At 35.5% G+C, this 25,962-nt stretch overlaps 1 protein-coding gene and 1 long non-coding RNA gene across 3 annotated transcripts in view; one reads left to right on the top strand and one right to left on the bottom strand.

Moving 5' to 3' along the window:
- Positions 1–7,469, top strand: part of LOC145969280 (uncharacterized) — a 183,359-nt gene extending 175,890 nt beyond the window's left edge. For both annotated transcript variants that reach the window (XR_014438000.1, XM_083095273.1), the window contains one exon: positions 6,344–7,469. Coding sequence is in view for 1 of the 2 variants with exons in the window: in XM_083095273.1 (XP_082951399.1) it covers positions 6,344–6,476 (133 nt within the window). In the remaining variant the exon portion in view is untranslated. The remainder of the gene's footprint in view (positions 1–6,343) is intronic.
- The window catches only part of LOC145969282 (uncharacterized), an 85,854-nt gene that overhangs the window by 604 nt on the left and 59,288 nt on the right, over positions 1–25,962 (bottom strand). The gene's annotated exons all lie outside the window — the stretch shown is intronic.

The following is a 25,962-nucleotide window of genomic DNA, read 5'->3' on the forward strand; positions in this document are numbered from 1 at the left end:
TAATTCACTTTTTGAATTTTCTTCAATGATATTTTTTCTTACAATAATTATTTAACCGATTATTTATAGCAAAAATTATGCATATAAATAAGCTACTATGTAATATTGAAAAATAAAACAATTTATTCAATACAATCAGAACAATAATTTTACATCTTGAAATTATCAAAATATTTAAAGTAAGTATTTTAACTAATTATATATAGTAATTTAATAATAGATTATGTGTAATGCAATGAACATAAATTAATGTCCATGAAAATTATTTCGCAATAACAACTCTTCGCATTTTGAGATTATTTTAGCCTTTGGGTAGGAATGTGCTAAGTAATTAAATAAATAAATGACATGGTCCTCAAGGCAAGATAAAATTGTCCGACGTAAAATGATTTCTTTAACGATTCTCTCTTTTCTCTTCCGCAACGATATCTTCGATCAGAGTGCGTGCCGACGCGTGCGTCAGTTCAGGCCGCATCAAAGCGCATAATTGTCGTCATCATTAGAATACATCTGACAATTAAGTCTCTTGTCTCGCATGTACTTTACACACATGGATGCAAACGGCCGGCCGGATTCGATCTCGTGTAATTTCTGTAAAAAAAAAATACGCTGATCGACCGGCCAGGCGGAATATTGCACAAAAATCGCCAGTATGTTAGCGTAATTACGCGGTACTTAAGTTATTTAATCGTCGGTAATAATAATAAAAACGCGCTCTTTATAGCGGTTGAACGAACGCCGCGTGATTATGTCACGCGTAGCGAATTCTTCCGCGCCCTAAAATATCACGTATCGTTTTCTTTAATATGATGAAGCTAGGAAAAACACAGGATATCTTCAGTCTCAACCTCACTTCCTATGAACCGAGCTGCATTAAAAACAGGCTCCTAAAATTATTTATTCTTGGATAAAAAATAATTAAAGCACTCGCGCTAATATCATATATGTGTATGTGTACGTATATTAAATATATTTATAGTAATATTATATTTCTTTATAAAATATAATAATTTTGTTACTTATTATATGTATATATAATATTTTCTTGGAATTATTTATCAATAATGACAGCATAATTGTAATTAAATGAACTATAATATTAGTAAAATGTGTTACTAAAAATAGATCCCATCTCATTACCTAACCATTTTGCATGGTTTTAGCAAATCAATGCGATAGCATAATTGTGCACGTATTTAAATAAGCATGCATAAATTCCTGGATTCACAATGAAGAGAATGAAAAATATAATAAGACGCATGCAAAGTGCAGGTTATCAGAGATTAATCGCTCGATTCCTATGATGATCCAGCACGATGTGTGTGTAAGAATTTCCGTTTCTTGATTTCATTCTCAATTTACCGGGTATATCTCGGCATACAATGTTGAAGAAAAAACTATTGCTCGAAATACCATCGCGATGCCACGCGGTGCTCAAGATTATTTCTGTTGGTAATCACGTAATCATGGGCCACACGATAATTAAACCGGGTGCCGCGGGTCGTTTTCCCGGGCCAAGGTTAATGGAATTAAAATCTACCATCGCATGAGATCACTTTCGTTGTCCGGAAATCGTTTCTCAGTGGAAGGCATCGTGTAACATCTGTGATTCCCACGCTGAAACATTTCGCAACGAACGATTGCCTTTGTTTCACGGTGAAACTTACACTCCATCATATATTCATTAATTTTCATAATTTTTATTCATTAGAATGTCTTACTTTCCTATTCCTTTTATTAATATTTTTTATTATATATGTAACTTAATATGATAGTAATAGCGAATCTTGATATTTTACATTATTAAAATCATATTAGAAAGTATCAATTATATTTCCGCATCATTAAGTAAATATATTATTATAGCCTTCCATTAATTAATTAAAGCAAAACCGTGCAAAAAATATATATCCATCCAATGTGAATAGTATTTGATTTAAAATAAATTCTTTTTTATTTTACCCGTTACTTTAGCATTTTAATAAGACAGATTTATTATCATTTTCAATTTGTTTATTATTCTTCGTTTGCTGAATTGCTAATAAGCTCATTCTATTGTGCTTTCCGATGATCGAGAGGAGAATGAATCATGCTTACCGTTGATCCTACCGTGCGAAGGGAACGCGACGTCCACGTGGATGATACAAATATTGGGGCCGTATACATTCAATGTGTCATACAACACACGAGTGTAGATCAATACGCCAGTATGTATGTCCGTTGCACGCTGCGTCGACCATGGATGCTACACGCACGTGCGGCGTGCGTGTGCACGGATACAAAGCACGATGCAGAAGCACGCCAAACATTTATACCTCTATTCATCTCTGTCCAGTTGAGAATCGACCCTGACGGATGTCGCTTTCCGCCGTTTAAACCGCTTCGTCGTTTTCGTTATGCTTTGAAAGCGAACGAAATTTGCGGAATCTCCCACACAATAGTCACAAGAGAATTTAAGATCTCTCATGTTGTCTCAATATGAGTTGGAATAATAATAATATCGTATCAAATTCTGAAAAACGTATAATTTAAACGAGTGTAAACACTGAGAAAAAAATCGAATGTTTTATTAAGATTTAAAATTTGATGCATTGTTGATGTATTAAAGTAGACAATATGAATTAATTTAATTACGCACTTTCTCAGTGACATTATAGAATACATGAAATATTGGAAAATATTCCATTTTTAGTACATTGTTCATTTTTATAGCGGATTCGCTTTATGATTTCGATTTCTTTTTATTATTTTTTCGATTGTGATCCAACACAGCGCGATAGTGCTCTACACATTGCTATTCTAGTTACCGCTTTTACGACCCTTCACGATTTTTTTCTATTTCCGCACCACTCGTCTCGTCTCTCCTCAACTCTTATCCCGTTGCGTTTCAAGTGCTCGTAATTTACGATAACATTCGTATTGTTTCACAAATACAATCGCGACTCGTGTTCCGTGTAATAGGATCTGGCTTCTTCTCTCTATCTCTCTCTCTCTCTCTCTCTCTGACTGTTTCTTCGTTGCTCTCCTGTCATACATCAAAATAATAGTAACGAGATTAGACCGGAAGATATTATACCAACAAAGTAGCGAGCGATGCGTTCGACCGGGCTCGATGAATTATACGATTATTTATGACGGTGCTAAACCAGGCGTGTGCCAAGAAATAGCATTGACGTAGAAAAATCGGGCAGATTTTTGTAATGCGAATCCCTTTCCTGCCACGTGGCGCGCGGGGACGTGTTTGTAAATTGCTTCCGATGCGAGGGGGGAGGACCAACAAGAGAGCCGCGTGCGTGCGTGCGTGCGTACGTGCATACGTGCAGTCTGCTTTAAATTTATGACAGTTTGCTCGACAGTTCTGTCTTTTTAGTCGACGTTTCGCGGACTTTTAGTGCGTCGCAAATAAGCGTTGCGTGAAATTTGAAAAATATCCTGCGTGTTCTCCTTAATGCTCGAGTTAGTTTAGTAATTATGCGTATCTCTATAATGGTCTGCGTATTTTCCTACGTTGTCATAAATTATTTCGTACATATTCGGGCGGGAGTAGACGATTATGATTTTCCGAAATGGGAAATAATGATAGCATGTTTAATTACCTTCGATTCGATATGACTATGTCTCTTAATAATTTCATTATAATCCATTTTATGCGTACATAAATGTAATTTATTATGATTTTCATCCGATTTGTATAAATTGATTAACAATTTTCGACGAAAAAGAGAGAGAGAGTCGCGACGCAGTGAAATAAATCACCTACTAGTGTGGTCCAAAAAAGTGCGTATGCACGCTCGTGGGTGTCCTTTCCATCGCACGCTCTATAAGACCGTATGTTGAATTGCTTCCGATTGCCAGACAGGGCGGCACGCGTGCTAACGGACTGTTTTAAATTTACGATGATTTTTTCGATCCTCGCGCCGAGTCTCCAGACTCGTCTCTCCACTTGTTCCGTAAACGCGAACCGTTAAACCTCTCCCCCTCTGCAACACTTTAGCGTCTCGACGCCTCTCGACACTACGCCGTTTCAGGATGGTCCCTTTCTCATTCGTTCTTTTTCTCTCGTTTGCTTTTTCACGTGTCGCCGGTTTGTTTTGTCTCCTGAGAAGAAGCGCGCCGATTTATGAGAAGAGGACGACGTTCGAAATTCTCATAAATTTCGAAAAACACTCGATATTTGCTTCTCCGCTACTAGGGACAACTGGGATTTCTTTGCGGTTAAGTGCTACGAGAAAGGAAGCTCAATCAAATGGATTAATGGTTGACGTGGTGATGTCACTTCGAATAGACGTTACTGATATATATTCATACACATGCATACATATACATAAATGTGAATTAAAGATCATCAGAAAAAAATTGTCACATAAGAAAAAAAAGTTTGCAATATTCCTACTTTGATATGTCTCCTTTAATTTATATATTCATATTATCTGATTTGTTATAAAAATATTTATTTCATAGAAATAATCTTTGTATTTATTTATATTGTTCGATAAATCATGAAATATTTTACAAATATTTGTTTCTATCTCTTTTATAATTTTATTTTGTATTAAATATTATTTTTTATTATACAAATTTTTTCTATAAATTTTACTCACACATGACACTTCCACATATTTTAATAAATTTTATTTATTTTATTTTATAAATTTTTTTTTAAATTTGACAATAGTAACATGTTATTAATGAGAGTATATTTTTTACGATAAATACTTAAAAGTATTTGAGTAACTTATAACTGAAAAGACGAAGAAATCTAGTAAGTAAAATTAGGTAAAATTAAATTAAGTTTAAGTAAAATTTAATCATTCCACACATTGAAAAATTATTAGTACTAACTGGCACTCTGACAAACATTCTCAAGCACGCATCAAGGAATGTATTTTTGAACGGGGATCAGAGGAGACATCGTTGTGGGTCGAGCTCCGTAGGCGGCCGAGAATAATTTCTATTTGGATCATTAGAAGACAAAACGTGTCCACGTATGTTCGGCGATGCTATCGCAACAACAAGATCGGTAAGGGACCGGAACGGTGTGTTGCTCATGTAAACGGTAGACGAACAGAGGAGTCCACTACGAAGAAGCATCGGTGGACCGACCAGTAGAGCTGGTTCTCTCGAACCTCTGAAGAGAACGAGAGCGAGAAAAGGCAGGGAGGGAGGGAACGAAGGACAAAGGAAAAAAAGAGATCGAGAGAGTTATTACGGACAGAGGTTACGTGCTCGTAACTGCGGAATATCGACTGTGTTGTGTTGGGATGCATTTCGCCAAACTGAAATGGACTCCCATGTATTACAAAGTCGCTTTGTGATGTTTTTTACTGTGATTTTCTCTGCCGGGTTTATAGAGAACGCGCGGTTCTCTCTCTGCGCGGCGTGAGTTCGCGTGAATGTGGGAAACCGTTTTCGTGTGTGGTTTTGCAAGATTTGAAAGAGTCATTACGCGGTTGATTCGGTAACATAACCATTCTTTACTGTTTTAATCAAAGTTAAGAACTTTGTGGCGTAGGAAATGATTCACGAATTTATTAAGACATATATGCATTTTTGTTAAACTGCCCGAAAGAACGTAACTTTCAAGCTTTTTGGATGCTGTAAAAAATGATTTATTATGTTGAAAGGCGATTAATTAGTACACGTGTGTATATTGAATTAGCAGATAAAAAATAAAAATATTCTGCTCTCTCCAATTTTTATAGAGATTTAATGCTTCAATAAGTATGTTCGTCATATTTATAATAGCTCGACATACTTAAGTAATTACAAAGTTAATAATAGTGTTTAATCACATCATTGACGACTAGATAATGACGAAAGTTTCTATTCATATCTAAAATGACAACTCGTTGTACATCAGACACTTTAACTACCCATCATCGCATATTCCTAGACTGCATGTCTCACATACTTGAATGACTAACCTTTGAAGATTATGCATAATTATCTCATCTTTCGTTATAAAGCAATTAGTACATGACATTGTAAATGGCATTGCATTCAACTCGAAATATAAAGTCTAAGATCAGTAGTTTAGTGAAGCAATTCATGTTCTAAATATAAATCCTGTTGTTACACGTATATAAAGAGATCCATTTAAAATTAAAAAATATAATCAGTCAAAAAAACTGGAAGATATATCTAAAAAAAATAAATTTTATTTTAGTAGAAGAAATTTTATTTTATTTTATTTTAATTAAAAATTTTTTAATTATCAAAATGCTTAAAAATAAAAATTTATAAGACATTATTTCCATTATTTGTTAATCTCTAAAGTATACTAGAATATTAACGTAAGAATTAAAATTGCGTATAACAAAAGGAAAATTATATATGATTACAGAGAGTGCACGCCGTCAACGTCACACTGTCGCTGCCTAGTCACTGACGTCATCGAAGAACGATTCCAATTATGGATGTCGGAGGTAGCCGCAGGGTTTGATCGCGCGTTGGAGAGAGGCGTTTCTTGTCACTAAGAGAGATTCCGACAGGTTGTGTATGTGTGTGTGAACATTCATACATATATTATGATTGGCGCGTCGATACGTGCCGTTAGATTCGTCGAGTTAGAATCGTGAATCTGATGCATTCTGACAGGCATGCCGGCGATTTTGCGTAAGCACGGTAGTTCTGAAGGATATATCTTCTTCGTGACGTATACAAATTATCAGGATCGCGTCAAATAAGAATGTATTTTTCCGATAAAATTAAATAAATTGAAGCGAAGACAAAATTAAACAGTTATTAAAACACGGATTAATTAAAATATTTTGGCGTATTATTCGATCACAATTTTTTCTTTTCCTTTTGAGAGACCCAGCCAACGCACGAAAAGATCGAAGAGGCAAGATAGGAATATATAAACGTAGATTTAGCGGATCGTATCGCAGAATCTGCCGAGTTTACCTTTTGTCTCTCGCAATCTCTAAAGCATCCACTCTTCTCTCTCTATCTTTATTTGTCTCTCTCTTCCCTCTACGATTTCCTCCGCCCGTTGTATCGAGAATTCACCAGTTTCTTATTATTCTCCCATCGTGCGCCATTGTGCACATCGGACAAAGCGCCATGGAGACGGCTCTGCTGCCTTATCTGCCCGAGATATTTGGCAATATCCGAATGAACGGTCGACCGAAGAGACAACCTAAGAAAGAACACGATGAGAGAAGGTAGGATGAATTAAAAAGGAACGCGCGGGAGAGATTGCGTACGCGCAGGGACGCGGAACACCAGATTCTCGTCCGATCCTGGTCGTTTTGAATGCGCCTGTCTACTCCCGTCGACTCTCTCTGGAACTCCATGTAACGATCTCCGGAATTAGTCGTCGTGTCATGTGGATCGTTCCGACAAGAAAAATTAGACGCGATCTTGTATTCAACACGCATTTAGGCCTTTCAGACGCCAAGTTTACTAGCTCTTAATTTCAAGGAAGTAAACTAAAATCCGCACTGAACTGCAAACAAATTTACATACACGTGAATATTTTAATAAAATTTAAATCAAATATTTTAATAAAATTTAATTTAATTTTCTAGATATTATTTAACTAAAATAAAAATTTTAAATCCGAAAAATATGCATACCTATTATACTGTATATATATATTTTTAAATAGATTTTTAAATAATAATTTTATAGTTGTAATGATTGTTTCTTTCTTGTTCTCTTCCCTTTTCTTTTTATCTTTCTCGCGAAATACAATCGTCGGCGAACGACGAGGCAGGAAGGCGAAGGGGACAGATTAGGGTGCAACCATCGAGTCCAACTGAGGGCGGGTACCGGCCTCCGCGCAGCACGAAAGGCGAAAAGTCATTCGAGGGAATGACGGAGATCTCGGAGGATGATTGCACGCTGAGGGACGCGTGTACGTGTCCGTGCGCGAGCGAGCGGTGTCTAATGAGGGCAGACCGCCCTGCAGGCGAAATGCAGGCGGGCCCAAACTCCATCGGGGTCCCTCTCTCCGGCGAGCTTGGGCCAGGTAAACAGACAGAAGCCGACGCACGTACTTACATATGCAAGAATCCGTTTTGACTTCTTGCGAGCAAGTTGTAAATAGTTATTTGGAATGACAGTTAAATTTTGTCCGACCGGTAAAATTCGTCATCGTCGCGGGAGAGCGAGAAGGCCCTTCGTTTCGAACCCGCAGAACTGTTCTCTTGTTGACGATTCGCGAAATGCACAAGGACACGGTGGGTCACAAGATCTGGCAAAACGTATAGCGATATATTCGAATTTGTTTCGATATCGCAAGATATATATTAGAAATGCATTTTTCTCTTGAATTTCTAAATATGTGATATTATAAAAAAAATTGTATTTTTTAATATTCAAAATAAAATATATTCAATTACAATCTATCTCAATACATGTATGTATATATAATATTGATTATAATATACCTAGACAAATATATAAATTATATTTATTTATGTATATTATAATCAGTATTATTATCTGCAACAGAGGTATCAACAACAACAAGAGATTATCTGCGACAGAGAATCAATTAAATATTATTTAACTAATCGACATCAATCCAGTCTATGCTATATTACTCGTATATTGAAACAATAATAGGAAACTTGGCGCATCAGTAACTATTAAATACATTGAAATAGTTATTCGTGTTCATTTCCACACACATATATATATATATATATATATATATATATATATATATATATGTATTATTAAACTAGGAAGATGCATAAATGTGTATAATAAATGTTACGTAACATATATCGACTATTCATATAATGAGCAGTTTATATATTAATTAAAGCTATTTTCTCCATAAATAAATATCCAACAAACTACATGTACTAACCAACTTAAATTAAAAGTGAACGATGAATGCAAGTAAATAACATATTTGTTTATTGGCGTATGTACAATAATGAAGTATTTAAAGTCCGTTATAAAAAGGGTGAGAGCGGTTCGTCGTGAAATTAACTGATTATTTCATTGCTGAAACATGTAACAGCGTGTGGAGAGGATGACTCTGCATTCGTCGTTCTGGTCGTTGTAATTATTATGGTGGAGACCGGGCGGATGAGAGAAAAGACCAGAGAAAAGAGAAAGGATGCATGTGCTTCAAAAAGAAAACGACGTCTTAAATATCTCCACCGGCAATTATATTTCGCGAGAATACTGAGGATATTACCGGGTTGATGCGCTTTTCATAAGAATGACGCTATCATAACCGGTACTCAACAAACAAATCGTTAATTAAGAGAACAAACTTTTAAAAACGCTATTGCGTTAGTCGCATCTTATTCTGTACAACATTAAACTAACATATATTATTTGACAAAAAAAAGGATGTTACATTAAATTCATTATAAAAAAATGATACATATAAATATACAAATATTTAACTAATACAATTTGATATATCGCAATATTTGTTTGATATAAAAGCAAATAATAATTAAATATTATTACTATAGTTTTCAAATGTATGTGAAACATTATCTACAGTAACACCATATCGATTGTCAACAACGGATTAACCTTATGATGTTTAAGAATTATTAATGCATGAGTGAATAAATATTCAAAGTACAGATTCATATATTCAATACACAATACACAAATATGCATACAAATTGGCTTAATAAACATTGCATACTTTTAATTTCGCACTCATTCGCGAAGGGAACGAGCTCGAATCCACGTAGTTAATTCGCGATTAATCATCGATGAGACGCGTATTCGCGAACCAAATACCCACGGAATAGGTGCACATTTTTTTCTTTCTAGAGATTATACCGAGGTGTAACAGCACTGGGAGGATAAGAGAGAGGTGGGATACGTATGTCCTTTATAAAATTCAAACCGTGGAAACGCGGTCTCTTTCTCTAAAATTGTAAAATAATTCCAGGTATAAAAAACCTCCGATGCTGTCGCTTTAAATCCACAACGCTAGCTTTTCCCTCCTCCGCAAAAATTACCCCTTTCTCCGGAGTACCTCGTCGAAATAATTGAGGCCCACGTTACTCCATTCACACAATCTCATTATGATTTTATTATGGTTTGCGAATTGATTTTATCTGGTTCGACAATTTATATATCGCAGGATGCACTTTAATAGATGCAATACATTTCCGTCAGACTCGATAAATTTATTATTACATCTCGATGCGATTTGTGAAAAAGGAAACGCATGGATGATCTATAAGAATTAGATATTCAGCAGAGAATCTATGGATGAGACAATCCGTAAGACAGTACATTATTTCTTTTCCACTTTAAAAATTTCTATTAATCTATTAATTTTTAAATATAAAAATATTTTGTTTTCAAACACCATCTAGTATTGTATTTTTTTGTTTACTGTGAAATTTTATCATTATATGCATAACTGAAGAAAATAAGAAATATGAGATTTCTTTTTAAATATTTCTGTTGATGCGATTGCATGAAAATTACTAATTTAATTTTACTAAATTATGTATATAATTTTTCTCTTACACAATATTCTATTTTAAAAAAATGATGATTTCCGAAATTATGTCCTTCCTTTCATCGTTTAACTAGTAATAAAAAGACAAAGATAAAAAAAGAAAATAGGAAAATGATTCGTCCATCTATAAGGACTAACCTCAAATGGGTTGACCGTTAATTAAAAAGTAATAAGTCCAATCCGCGGGTTTATCGATAGCACATTTAAACTATGGCCGACGTTGTTTTTCTTTAATTTCACCCAGTTTTGGACTAGAGCGTAATAATAATATCCCGCAAAACTTTCCTGCCAGATAACGGAAGTGGGGTTTACGATCGGTTATCTACAACAGAAGTTGCAAAATAAAAAAACTCTTCGAGTTGAAACCAAATCAGGTAATGAATGAGATCTCTCTTCACGGAAACGATTCTAATACGTTGACGAACAATTACGAAAATTAAATGGAAAAGCACTACATCTAACAGTATTTTATTTCATATAACATTTTTTGTTAGAATGTGAATAAAACTTGAAATGTGCTCAAATGCTTAAAGTCTTTCCACGACTGAAAATTAAAAATATATAGCATAGTAACCAACTTATTAAAAACGAACATAATCGGATATGCGAATTTCGCAAAATGGATTTTAACATGACAGTTATACCTGTCACTATACGTCGACATGTTAGCTTTTTGTTATAATTTGTTAATTATGGCAGAGTTCGAGATTCTCCGCTTTATTTCATTTATAACTTAACTAAAGCCGTGCAATTCACAGTTACGATTGTAGAACTCGAACTGACACTGCTAGAATATTAAATAATTTCTGCGGATTACATATCAGGCTTTTAATAAAGCATGGAATTTTTAATAAATATTCAACGATAAAATGTATTTAGAAAAAACTTAATTTCGAAAAGTAAAATCCATCAAAGAAATAAATCTTTTAAGAAGTCAAAAAAGTTTAGCACGCTTGAAACGTCCTCTATCCGGAAATTACGTGGCTCAAAAAAAAGAAAAATAAATTTACGAGTTCCTCGAATAATCTCCATAAGGTCTCAGAAACCGACAAAGAAGAAGGGCTAAGGAAAAGGGGGAGGAAGAGGAAAGAGGGGAGAGAAGAACGAAATCGTCCGGTATGCAGTCTCGTCCATCGTTCGTCGTTCGTTAAAGGTGACATGGCGGCTTCTCCGGAGGATTCTGCGGGCACGAGGGAGAGCTAAAGTCCTGGTTTGATGAAATGGTAGCCGAGTAATTGAAATCTCGTGTTCCTTACCGAGTCGATACGACGTTCGGGGCCCTCATTCCTACCGCCTCTCTCTTTCTTTCCCCCTTTCACCCCTTTCTCGTGTTCTCTCCCCTTCTTCATCTCTTCCTCTCTCTCTCCCTTTCTCTCCCTTATCTCCTTCTCTAACTCTTCCTCTTACTTATTCTCCTGGAAAGATATCCGGACCGTTCACGTGTCAAGTTGGTGGAATACGAATGCGAACAGGTAGGGTCCGATCCTAAGTTACCGGCTCGAGACTATAAGCCGATTATATCTTCCCAAATATTGAGACATGCCTTCCGTGGACCGAAGCCAGCTTGACTCCGGGAATCTCGGTAACCTCTGCGATCATTGAAATTGGGAGAGACTAAAGCGAGTGGAATAGCGAATAATTATTGGAGAAAGTTACACGTTTAAGAAAAGAATAATTCTATTAAAAGATGACTTTATATTAGAAACTGGAATATTTTCAGCATAAACATTATTATATGTGTGATTTTACTTTATATTTGATGAATATATTTTTCTATACATTTTAATGTTGAAAATTCAAGTTACGACTTCTAAAGAAAATTAAAAGAGATTTGTCTTTTTCACAATCTTCTAACACATTGATATAATCTTTTTGCACTTAACAGAGAGAGAGTATATAATATAAAACTATCTTTATTTCCTAAATTATTATACGAATTATTAAAATATACTACATAAATAATTCCTGGAAATGCCAGAAATGACTCGAACATTGTTTGTTGTCTTATTGTTAGTTTTAACTTCACGTTGTTTTCGACAATATTTTCGTTTGTATTCTACAATTGTATTTTTGCTCAATATCGACATGCAAATCAATGCAGCTGGATTTCAATGTGGAAAGTTCACTTTTCTTGGATTTTCCTCGACCGATACCGCGCATTAATTATGAATCTCGATCGTCTTATTTAGCACAAAGATAGCGTCACAACAGGATTTTATCTCTTTCAGTGCAGATAGTTGGAATTGCGATGCAGCAGATTACCGGAAAATTCACCGGAAACGTACAAACAATGACAAAATGCCCGCGCGTCTCTTTAATTAGTATCACTAGACATTAATGAGTTCCAGGAAGTCGATAAGGGCCGTTGCTTCTGATACTTTCTAGTTTGCTAGGGAGGATAAGAGCGGCGAAGACGTTTCGCACCGCGGCGGATATAAACCGCAATCGGCATATCTATACTCTTTTTTTTTACAGGTAACCACGAGATACCGAAGCTCCTATGCGGAAGACCGGTCTTACAAAGCATGCAGAAACATTCCGATCGGCGCCGGAAGCAGAGTAACAGCTTGCGTACTGCGGAGATATTGTAGAGACAATAAATAAAAGGAGTATATCTGAAAAGATTCATCATTTCATGAATGGCTCTGACTGAAATAATACATGCTTCACAGCAAGATAGCGAGGAAAGAAAAAGAGAGTATCTTATGTTACAACCACGAAATAATGATATAACAATGCATAAAAGTAGCAGTAGCAGTAATATATAAATATCTTCATATAGTAGTTATATAATAAATATTATATTGCATCTGGTTATTATTATAAGGATACGGGTGCCTCTAGTCTATTTGATTTTAATAAAGAGCAGAAATTTTTATGATATACGCTGTTATTTGAGAGATAAAATGCTGTTTCTTATGACAAGTGCTTTTATAGAAAATTGCTTTATGAATTTAAATAATTAGAGTAATGTTGAAAAATGCGTTTTTCTCTGAAATGTCAAGGAAAGAAAAAAAGGTATTTGAAAAAATTGTAGTTTTTTTAAAAATAATATCATTACAAAATATTCTTTTCTTTTTGCAGTCTTTTAAACGATTCCTGTCAATTAAATTTCATGCGCAGAAAATTTCTAAGATATAAAACGACTACTTAAAATTGGTTCAACAGTATAATCCTCATTGTATCAAGATTTTTCAAATTGACATGATAATATGCATCTGACAAGATGGTGCAGCATATATTTATCGAGCATACATCGATCTCTTTCTCTAGTGATATAGTGAACGAAATAATACAATATCTATTAATTCGTAAAGCTCCTGATGATAACGTAAATCATAATAAAATTTATTTATTGTAATCAGTTTTTAAAATACATTAATATTTATTTCAGTATCTCTATTATATTTCAGTGTAAAAATTTAAAATCTTTGTATCTTTTATTTTTATTTTTTAAACACTACTTTTATATATTACAATTTATTGAGAATATTTTACGTATTCTTGTAGTCAAGATTATATGTATAATTAAGTATATGATTTAATGCACATGTAATACAAAAAATATCTTCGCAAAAATATATATTGAAAATTGTAAAACATTTCATAAACATGTAAATTTGAAGTTAATTAATCGATTACTAATTATTTATTACTAGCTATAAATTCATCGACAGCAAATAAGCAATGAACTGCAAACATGCGAATCTAATAAATAAAAATAGATAAAAATGTACTAGATAAGTCGCGGGAATTTACTAAATCTAGGCGGACATAGCGGAGTTTTAGAGGCTCGGCGCTTAAACACTGCGGCGTTACATAATCCCGTAGGATTAGCCGTGTTCCCATGAGATTGATGAACTCCCGGAGACGGATGGACTGTGCGAGTCACTCCGAGTTGGCTCTCGACCGGTTAAAAATATTAAATTACGCATTTCCGAGCATCAGCTTATTATATTTTCCTATTTTGAAATGAAATGGTCGAACCACACCGTCGAAGGATTCTCGCGTTATGTGTGTGCGATGAAGGTCATTTCCTCGTCAGCGTGGAAAAATCGCGATTTTTATTACCAACAGAACGTTGATTAACTTACGTTGAAGTCCCGCGATCGGTATGCGCCAGGAAAATTATCCGAGATAGCGATCGTTAATTAAGGTTTATTAGCCGCGGCGAATGTGGAAATCGAGCTGCCCAGCGAACAATCTCGCGTCCTGTCAATCCGTTTTAATTAATTTACATGTACACAATATTGGAGTAAATTCCTGACGTAATAACTTTGCCATACAATACTGTATTGATACAGCATTAAGATAATTTACGTAATTTATCCCTGTGCGTCGTAATGTAGCTTCGCAATTTAAAATTGTAATTAGTTATGAATTATCGCTACATCATTGTTATTTTATTTTCCTATTTAATTTCTTTCATTATTAATTATGGAATGACACTTCTATCAATCATTACTTGCTTTCAAAATAGAGAACAAAAAATGATACCATTATAAAATTATAAAGATGTCACAGAAAAATTAAATTGTGAAAATGAGTTTTAGCTTCCCTTTGTTAAAAATATTTATTCTAATAATTAAGACTAATTTCCCTCATACGGTAATTGAAAGGTGACGTTAAAAATCTTACTTGTTCAAAAGTCTTTCTTATGTATTCTATAAGCGAATAGAGAGTGTGATGAGCTGCATTTTCGAAAGCATCACGATTTTCTCAAACTTAAGATGACAATCACCGTAAGAGAAGACCCTTGGGCTTCAATTCCCCGGGCATTTCCCATTTACCAGAACTTTACCGTTTCTCCTCTCGCGACGTTCATTCGCAAACGTAACGACGTTAGTCCAGGGCGTAGCCGACGTCCCTTATCGGGACCGCGTCCGCTCTCTCCTCGTAAGGACGACGATCACGCACGCATAAAATAAATGGTTCGTAATGGAATTTCGATCCGGCGAAAAAAAGGCAGAAAAACGGGGACCGTTCGCTCTCGTGGTGATAGCGGTTAATTATATCGGCGGCAGGAAAAGACAAGTGGGGAGAAGTGGAAGAGGATGTGTTACGAGTGTATTTTATCTGTGCGGGTGAGAGCGGGACTGGGTAAAAGCCTGAGTGAGCCTTGGCCAGATAAGCGGCTGAAAGCTTGCCCCATTAAAGGTATCTAGATACCTCGGGCATTCTTCTCTCGGGGATATCCGAATAATTATCCGACGTGTCGCCGAGATTACGATTTTGTCGCTCCGACGTTCTTCGCGCGAGCGAGCCAGCGAGTCAATGTGACGTCCGCGTGACTTTACGATCCCTTCGTTTGTACGTCCATAAAGTAAATGGGCTGCTCAAATCTCCGAAAACGAAAGATGTAATGTAAGACAAAAATATATTGACGTCACATTTCTTCGCCGTATATAAAATCTTAATGGTAAATTCTTCGTCGAATTCAAGTTTTCCTTTACAGACGTTCGATTCTTCATCTTGTTACTGTAGTTTATTAGATTAGAAAAAATATGTTATATAATATTTTTCTAAAGTATTTTTAGAATGTCAGTACGTTATCCACAAACAAAGTTTGTGAATAAATTCATTTGCTCTAATTTTGTGTTAATCTTCTTAATTATTGATCTAATTCGATCCAATCGTTAATAAAGATTTAAAAAATCGTTTTTTTATTTTACAAAAATATAACATATGAAATAAAATGTAGCGTACAGACGATACATTTTTGTAGAAATATACGAGTTCATTGAACAAATGACGTTTCTTTTTGGCGGCTGTTCTTTGTCTCGTTCTTTAATCACGAGTATTTCCATTTAAGCCGGTCTGACGTATTCTGATCCGGCGAACGGTGATCGGAATTTTACGATATCGTTCGTTAAGTATTGACCATCGGGACTTAACGCGTACGAATGGTGACCATAGACAAGGGTGTGGGTAAGAGCCACACGCGACGTGACTTGAATGGAGATGCAAATTTCCAGAGACGCCTTTTATACATATATCATTCTCGAATCGCGCTGGCCTGTCGTTAATTAAATATCAAGTCTGAGTGCCACACGAGTAAAAGTGGAAACGTGATGATGGAATTCCGACGATATCGTGAAATAAGTCAATGGGACCAAGAGCGAAGGGCCGCAAGGTGGATGTTCATCGATGCACGTCAAAGGATACATATGTCCCGTTGGGATTCGAATATCTCAACTGTCAATCGTAAATTACACGAGATACGTCTTCAAAAATATGAGTTTTTTGAGATGCTTTCAGAAGGATGCTTTCGTGTCTTCTTGAAAGAGATATTTAGTTTGTCACATAATTTCTTTTAATGAGAAATTTAAATTGCATGCACTGAGGCATGTGGAGATAAAATTCTAAAATTAAGAAGGAATTTTTACGTGTTTGTGTGTGTGTACATATATTCTGACATAAACTTTTTTAAGGAAAATTTCAGCAACTAAAATTTAAGAACTTAAAATTAGAGAAACACACACACAGTCTTCTAAGTACCTATAATTGTATATATAATTACTATTAGAATTATCGACAATGGAACAAAGCGAGAGTCAATCGAGAAAACTCATTCAGGTATGTAAACAATTAATAAATAAATCCGCCTCTCGTAATTATCAAGCGCTTCTCCTCTGTTCGACAATTAATCGAAGCCAATTAAAATGTTGTGCAAACACATCTCGGCACGCTCAAAATTAAAATTAAAATACCACGAGAGCGAACGATGGTATGCTATTAAAATTATGTTGGATGTATAAAGATAAAAGGTGCGCTAGTTGGAAGAATTAACGTCTTCTAAGAAATCGTCATAATAATTCTTTCGGCTCGATATTTCCGTTTTAGGACATCATATGTATTCGCAAGTCCTTCTTTTCCAGATCGTGTGATATACAAGTCAAATCTGGCGCGAATATTAATATCGTATTATTATAATTTCAAATATTGCACGAAACGCGAAAATATAATCTCGTGTTTGTATTAAATTTTTAATTAAATTAATCTTGAAGTATTAAATTTTTCACGGGTTCTTATATTATTATTATTATTTGATTATTTATAATGTAATAATATATGATTAAAAATTATAATCTTGTCAAATGCCATTATTAGGTTTCGGAAATTTATTAAACTTTATGACAAGTTTCTCAAAATATTTTTAGAGGTCTCCAGTACTTAAGGAGTGGGATCTGAAATTCGAGAAGTTCCGCATAACGAAAGTTCCCCGCCGTTTCGCTTCGCTCGGCCGTGCAAGGCCGCGCCAAAAGCGGTTTATCGAAGAATCGTCGCGCGACGAAATCTCGGGACGACACGGGGATAGCCGGGTGTATCCGCGGACGTCCTCAGGCCAGTTATCGAGAGCGCATCGTGACAGTCCATAATTTCCCGAGGATCGGCGCTCTCGGCGATCGGCGCGTGATAACCGCGTAGGAAGAACGGCGGCCATTGTGTTATCGCTCGTGGTAACGATGCGTCTTGGCAGCGGTCGCAGCAGCTGTCGTTTGCCAGAAGGGGGAAGGAGAAAGGGAGAGAGAAAGAGGGAGCGAGAGAGAGAGAGAGGGACGCGCACCAAAGTCTTCTGCGATTTTTTCGAGAGATCGCAGTCGGTCAGCCCACGAAAGGAATATCAATTTTGAATCCGATCGGTGGATACGCTTGGCCGTTCCATCTCTTCGCGACCGGTCCTAAACTGGTTCTCTTTTCTCCTCCCGAGTTCGTCTTTCTCTCTCTTTCTCTCTTTCTTTCTCCGATGATACCTCGCGGCGGACATCGACGGACGATTCGTTATGATCCCACTATCTAGATGCAAGCGGGGAAAAAGAAAAGCCGCCGAAAAGGAACCGCCGCTAATTGGTGATCGAACGCGGCGTCGAACACGTCGTTGTCCTCTTCCTCGTTTATTCACTCCACTTTGGTCACAGTATTCTACTTACATTAATCGATATAATTAATTTCGAGAACCTAATTCACACACGATGAATGAAGTGTGAACTAAATATCTGCAGTAAACATAATCGGCAAAGAAGATATCTCTTACTAGTCAGCTATGAAAAATTACATCATGTGTGTTATATTTAATAATATTTAATTATCTTTCGAGAGAGATATCATTTTAAAAGCATAAAATTTTTAGATATTATTTGAATATCCAATAAATTGATAGACACCGATAATCGAGTCAGATTTTAATGTCGAATGCAAATTTACCGCTCGACTTTATAAGATATCCGTCCATGTATTGTGCGATGTTTATCCTTCGTTTTATTTATACCTGCTTTTGTATAAAGGATATAAAGTAGCGCAACGCGACCGTTTACAAAGATCGCTATATTTAATTGGCTTTGCCTTTAAAGCGCGAGAGTCGCGACGAGTAGCTCTCGCGAGCTAGTTGAGCCCCGGTTGGCGATTTAAAACGAGAACTTGGCTTATAGCCGACGACCGTAATTAACCACTTGTCCCCAGCGAGTTCGTTCCACGTCCCCGTTTCCGCATCCTCGGCCGAGTTCGTCCCGTCTTCATTTCTTCCGCCAATTCGAACGCCTTAATGGAAAACCATTCTCGCGGCTGATGAAAAGTCGAAGAAAACACGAGCTTCGTGCACCGACAACGACGAGGACCCATCCATCGTTTCTCGCAGATCCTGGCCACGCGAAGAACCTTGATCCTTATTTATCCTCCGGGTGCTCCCTCGGGAAAAGAAGCGTCGCTTCAGTTCGTTTACTCGCGCCAGTCGGTGGCGTTCTCACTTTGCAATTTGTAAGGCGCGTCGGGGATGTAACTTGATTGGTTTTGTTTGTCCTGGCGTTTGTGCGTGCGCAAAGTTCGTCCGCGACGTCTATATTTTTTCTCTATATTCGATTATCCCTTTCCGATATGTTCGTCGTCTAAAAATGTTTTATTTTTGTTCTGTAAAACAGAGTTATTTATAGTTTGTTATCGTTAAGTCCCAGGTTGACGTGTATTTGCACTTTTAATAGCGAAGAGATCAGAACGTGTATTCACTATCTGTGCATATGTGTGGCTTTGTAATTGGATATTTATAATTGTGAAAATTAAGGACAAGAATTAACGAAAGAGTTAAACTTTCAAAAAATAATTTCGAAAAGGGCTTCTTATTATTATATGATATACTAATTATCATTTATTATTTAGTCTTCAACATATAGTGGCCGATTTAAAACTGACAAACTCATTCGAGAGAAAAAAATAGATAGAAAGAGATATTTATATATTTTTATCTTTCTTTTAAGTTTACTAATAATTATTTTGACTGCAAAGCATTTTTTATATTTTATTCATTCGAGCTAACATGTACAGAGTATAAAGTATTTTCGTTATTTTATATTCGTATTTTCTTTCTTTCTTTTCAGTATCTAGGAATATGTTACACAGATAAGCATGAAAGCAAAAAATTTAAAGATCAAATTCTCTAAAAATTCATATTTTAGTTTTTATAAAATTTATAACTTAGTTTCATTTCGGGAATCGGGAATCTTTTAATTAATCTAATTTCCTCTTACTAATTTACATAAAAATACTTTTTACTATTAAATTTAAAAATGGTTTCGCGAGAAAGCATTATACATACATTATATATACAATTATTTAAATATACTCTTTAAACTACCTAAATCTTTCGTTCAAAATATGACGAAAGTCGGTCAACTGTAAAGTTGACACATGAAATTCGTCGGAAGCCTAAGGATTAATAGACGTCAAAAGGATAAGCTTTGATCTCGTCAAAAAATTGACACCTGCCATTATCTGCGCCCGTACAAAGCCTCGCTAACAAGGATCAAGTTTCTCCCCCTCGCGAAATCCTTCGTTGTCTTCGTCGTTGTAGTATCGCGTAGATCGCGGAGACAAGGAGAATCTCATTAGCCTACGAGACAATCCGTGATCTTTGTTCAAATAGAAAGGCATCTGCCTCCTCCTTATCCTCCGTCTCCTGTCCAGCGAGGACACGTTGATCCAGGGGAAACGATTCTGATTGACGGGCGTCGGCCTCGAGAGTGACCTTAGTCGTCCAGAAGCGATGTCGTCGTCGGGGATCATCAAACACCGGCAGCCAGCTTTAAAGCCGCAGCAGAGCTCGCTGACGAACCATCCGTAAACATGGCAGATGCACACAAGAGAAAGCTAAAATGACGTATCAGCTGACGCGTCACTTCGATTAAAAATTATTAAAGCGCATTTTCAACCATCTCGAAGTTGCATATTATTGTGTTAAAACATTGTTAAACAATTGTGGCAAATAAAAATTTGATCTGTCGTGCGAGCGTATATATGTATTGTATATGAGAAGAATTATGATTTTTTTTTGCACTTATATTTTTAATGTAGAAAAAGAAAAAGAGAGCGTTTATGTGTGTAAGTTTTATGTAAATCATTATAAATTGATCTTGATGTTTTTCATGTTAAATTTTAATAGAATAATTTTGCTTGTTTGCTTTATGTGTGTAAAAAAAATTATATGAGCAAATTTATAAATAGTATATAATAATTTTTATAAATACAGTTAGAATAGTAATTAAATATTTTATTTTAATAACTAATAATATACTGGATAATATGATATAAAGAATGACATACGCTGAATGATGTATGATGCTATCACAAAATTAATGAATTCCGCATTCAACATGACAATTCTTGGAAACTACTTCTTGAATAAATTTCACATAATCGCGTTTTTCACCGGCCGATATCTTATCAAAATGCAAGACGGCTGCATCTATCGTTTTATATCCTAAACTTCAGTTTTCCGCGAACTGAAAGAAGATTAAAGTTTCGGAACAGAGTTAAAGCGATTTTCGCGCAAGTTGGAAAGTGTGACGCGACGCTTTCTTTCGTAATTCTCTAAATCCTCTTATATTAATCTGAAAATAGCCTTTAATTATATGCCACGGACAGTTATTTAAGTATCACCAAACATCACTGTGCTAAGGAAGAAGCTCTCGTTTTTCTAACAAATTTCAATTTCATAATTACTATGTAACGCTTGCAAAAAATAAAATTAGATATTACTGAACATATTTAATGCTATAGTAAATGTTACAATTGCATTTTCAATTTTAACTATAATATATATTATTACGCGATAATAGAACGCGGAAGCAACTAATCAATTATTGAAGCTTACTTCAAATGACAATCGTGATAAATGAATGGATTAAAAAAAAAATATTTAAAAAAATATTTTGTAAAAGACTTTTTAATATACAAAATAATTAATAATATTATAATACATAAATTTTATGTACTATGCAGTAGCCTGTATGTGAACAATAAAAGTCAAATAATGATTTTGTTTGAAACTTTCCGACTTCAATTATGCAATTAATATTTTATCGAATATGTTATTTTAATTTTCACAGGAGTCAGAATGTTTAAACACGATTCCATTTAAAATCGATGATTCGCTCGCATGTGTTGCGCTTTTGAAAGACGCGGCATATTCCAACGTTCTGCAGCAATTCGTGGGCGGATATCGCGCGAATTTCAGTAAATTTATTACTGCCGCCATTGTATTGGCGCTTTTATCGGAAATTTGTTATTAACAGTCCGCGCGGCAAGATCGATCAATGCTCGTTCGCATCGACATTTATTCGCGAAATTACCGTTTCTTTTAATTCGCCGCATAACGAAGTATCATGTTTAGCATTCTTCAAACTAAATATGTTAAATTGTGAAAAGCGGCGCAACGAGCCGGGCGTTTTAATTAAATAAATGAACGATGACCGGTTTTAAAGGGATTTAATGCATCTCAATGTTTAAAACGCACCAGCCGTATACCACCCGTCCGCGTTTTATTAATTCCAATGGCCCCCGTATTATTACGTCAGATCAAATAAATAATTAAATTTTCATACAGGCACATTCGGCGCGTCGACATTAAATTGAGACTCTCGCGCTGTCGATTATTACCGAGAAAGATTTATTGCAAAGTATCGCGCGGTAATCATTTTCGACGTCGAATTTATATATCGCGATCTCGCTCGGCCGATAGGAATTATTTTTCCGTCCCCTTCTCCTTTTGCATTAATTATTTTTTCGATCGTTATTAGCTTCTTTTTCTATCAATGTCAATCCACGCTATGTTTCGCAAATTCGTCAAAAAATATGATCAAGTAAACATATGTAAAAAATATATAGAGAAAAAAGATTATCAATACAAAAAAAATCATAATATCCAAATATTACAAGCTTAAGTTTAAAAGAAAATTAATTTTATATACCATTTATCAAAGAATACAATATCAGAAAAAAAGAGCAAAAAAAGTACTCAAGAATATTTTTTCCAAATATTTAATAATTACCTTAACAACTGTTAAAGTTGCATTATTAAATGATGGTCACCTATCATTCCTTAAAAAAATTCGATAGATTTTTTCTACGTTACACTATTATTATAATACTATTTTGTTCTATATAAATATATAAAATATGAAATATTGCAAAACAGAGAAATTTTAAATAATTGTACAACGCATTCATTTTATTTTGCATGCTATATATTACCAAACTCAATAAAACGCTGTTACTATTATTATTATTATATTATTATATTATATTATATTATATTATTATTATGTATCTCTCGACTATCGCCATTATATCTGATCCAATTAACAATACACATTCAATTTACTTTTACCGTTACACACACAATAAACAATTATTTTTCTACTGAGCTTGCAAATTATTTTGTTTTTACCTATATAGAAAACTCGCTCATGATTGTCGGTAATATTTTCACAGACACAATATAGGTTAATTAAATTTATTATTTTCAAATTATGTCTAGATATTGATTCAATGTGCATCCCTTTATATATCCCTTTTTTTAATTAGATTATAAAAATATAATAAAAATTTGCCTATTTTTTAAAAATTATTTTAATTTTTTATCAAATGTTTATAATATTTCTGACATTTTGTCGCAAAACTATTTGCTACTACACTAATTTAGATCTTTCTTTAGGAAGCCACAGAGATCTCAAGCAAAAAGATTATGATCCACTTTATATCAAACAAAACACCAATATTTTCTACAATTTATTCCCATTACTTATGGGAATAAATAGCAATTAGATAGCGGAAGCTTAGTTAAGAAGCGATCAACTTCGTGCTAATGATCGTAGATTCCAAGAGCTACGCGGTAGTAATGATTGTAGCATTATAGAAACATTGAGGAAACATTGTTTTGCAAATTAAATGCTTCTTATTTTCACGCATTCAATTTCGTTCGTTCATGATTCTTTTTAGCTACGTATACGTTCGCTATTGCCGTTATTACGCGAACTTCCGCGGCCAATTCGGCATGCTATGAATTGCTCATAGTTCGCGATCGCGAACGCTACCGCGTACAGAACGACGCGTCGCTATGAATTATGTAACGGACAATTAATTAAAGTACTCGCTGATTAAAATGGCGATAAAGCGCGTCGAGGTGTTTGCGCGCCAGCGCAGAGCTAGAATAATTTCCATTACTAACGAATAAGCGGAATTAATAGAACATTCGACGAGAGGAGACGCGTGCGAGAGGGAAAAGGGAAAGTGAGAGAGAAACTCTTCTCATCGCTTCTTCTCTCCCGCCGTCCCTGGCATCGTCCACTGCCGCTTCGAGATCGATGCGATCTGTTTTAATCCAATGGTCCTCGTTGCAACCCTCAAGGCGCCTCGACGAAGCACCGCGTGACAAACGTCCGGCATCTTTGCCGATGCGCGCACTTATTTAAGAGGGATTAAGAAGTCCTCGGCGTTGCCGTCGGAGGATACCTTGAGAGGCGCCTTTCCTTACCGTCCCTGATCGTGTCTTAAGCTAAACGGTAGCTTAATGGAATCGGATAATGATTGGGTGAGGGAAGGTTTACCGGATGGACGGCGCACCCTTCTTGTCGACATTCTCAAGCAATGAAAAGGGGGAGCAAGAAAATTGTTTATTAAGGGTTTCATTTCAGTTCTTCTCTCCGATATTCGCGACAATTACAAATTTGGCAAAAAGGTTGATATTAACATCATTAAAAAAAGAATGCTTAAGAATTTAATAAAATTATGATAGAAAGAGCAAACAATAAAATATTATTATAAAAGTTAAGAAACTCGCGGAAATGTAAAGATATTTTATACGAAAAAAAAAGTAAAGGATAAAATATTGTACATTATTAAGAATTCAATTTCTCAAGATTCTTTTGAATACACGTGTAATTTGTGTATCAAACATCCGACGAGGAGTAGAGATAATGTTGACATTGTTAAAAAAGTACGATTTCATTTGAAGAGGAGGAAAATAGATGAAGGCTAAAAAAGACGCAAAAGAAAAAATGACGATGCTGGTAAAATTAGTGTATTCTTCGCTAGTCGTCGGTTGTTGGTGCTCGTTGCAGCAACGGAAGCAATCGCTATTCCATGAATAACAAAAATTTACTACACAGCCGAGCGCGCCTATCTTCCACTCTCCTTGTCATTGCCTGCTCGTGCTCGATCTCCATCTCCTTTCCCGCGGCGGAAAACACGAAAAGAGAAGCGAAAAAGCACATTTTGCGTATCCCCTTCGAGACATGCCGTATCGTCGGGTAGAAGAAATTCTTGCTAACAAATGCATCATAAATGCATTAAAATACATTCCCGTCATGTATGATTGTGTGCATTCACTTACGATTTATTTGCGGCACGAGCACGTAAGAAAATTGCTGAGTCGTAATTTTGAGAAGAAATATACGCGAGCAACATTTTTGTTTAAATAATATAAAAGAAAAGTCTATCAGATAACAAATATATGACAAACATAATATGTACCGACTGTTATTAAGAGATAATAAAAATGTTACATGCATTGATGCACGTCTTCATTTTTAGATTCTCTCTCTATCGCAGATAGAAATAAATAATCTTAATCTATTAGACTTTATGTAAGAAAAATTAAAAGAAAAATATCTTTGAATCTTTTAATAAACAAATTTATTCTTTAAATAAAGCTAATTCCACCTGCAATAAAATATTAAGATTAAATCTCTCTAATAAATAAACCAGAGTTTATTCTGTTCTGTTTTCAATCACTGATTGAGAGCTCGTCTAAGAGTTCAGTTAAGAACTTTACTTAAAACTTATATGCGAGTTATTTTTAACCGCTATATAAAATGACAGCGAGTCGAAGGTGCGCTCGTACAAGGCCAAAGTGCACATGAGAGAAGTAATTATTTACCAAGCGACCACTAATTCCGTCAGGCCTTTATTCCGCCGTCCGCAATTCCTTATAATTAGCATAGCGAGTAATCTTGATCGGCGAGGCGGCATACCACTCGCACGCGGAGGGCCCTCCACGTCCGGTTAATGCCGGCACTCCGCATGGCTAATAACTTAACGTCGTCCGAGAGGTCCTCGTAAATGAAAATGGCACTGCGAGAGCGGAGGAAGGGGAGGAAGAGCGAAAGAGAGAAAGGACGAGTCGGGTTACGGAGGTGGATGCCGTCGTCGCCGCCGCGACACGTCGCCTCGTC

The sequence above is a fragment of the Camponotus vicinus genome, unplaced genomic scaffold (assembly GCF_025532165.1).
Source record: "Camponotus vicinus isolate PSW18456_S1 unplaced genomic scaffold, iyCamVici1.0 SCAF_3, whole genome shotgun sequence".
NCBI classification, from domain to species: Eukaryota; Metazoa; Arthropoda; class Insecta; order Hymenoptera; family Formicidae; genus Camponotus; species Camponotus vicinus.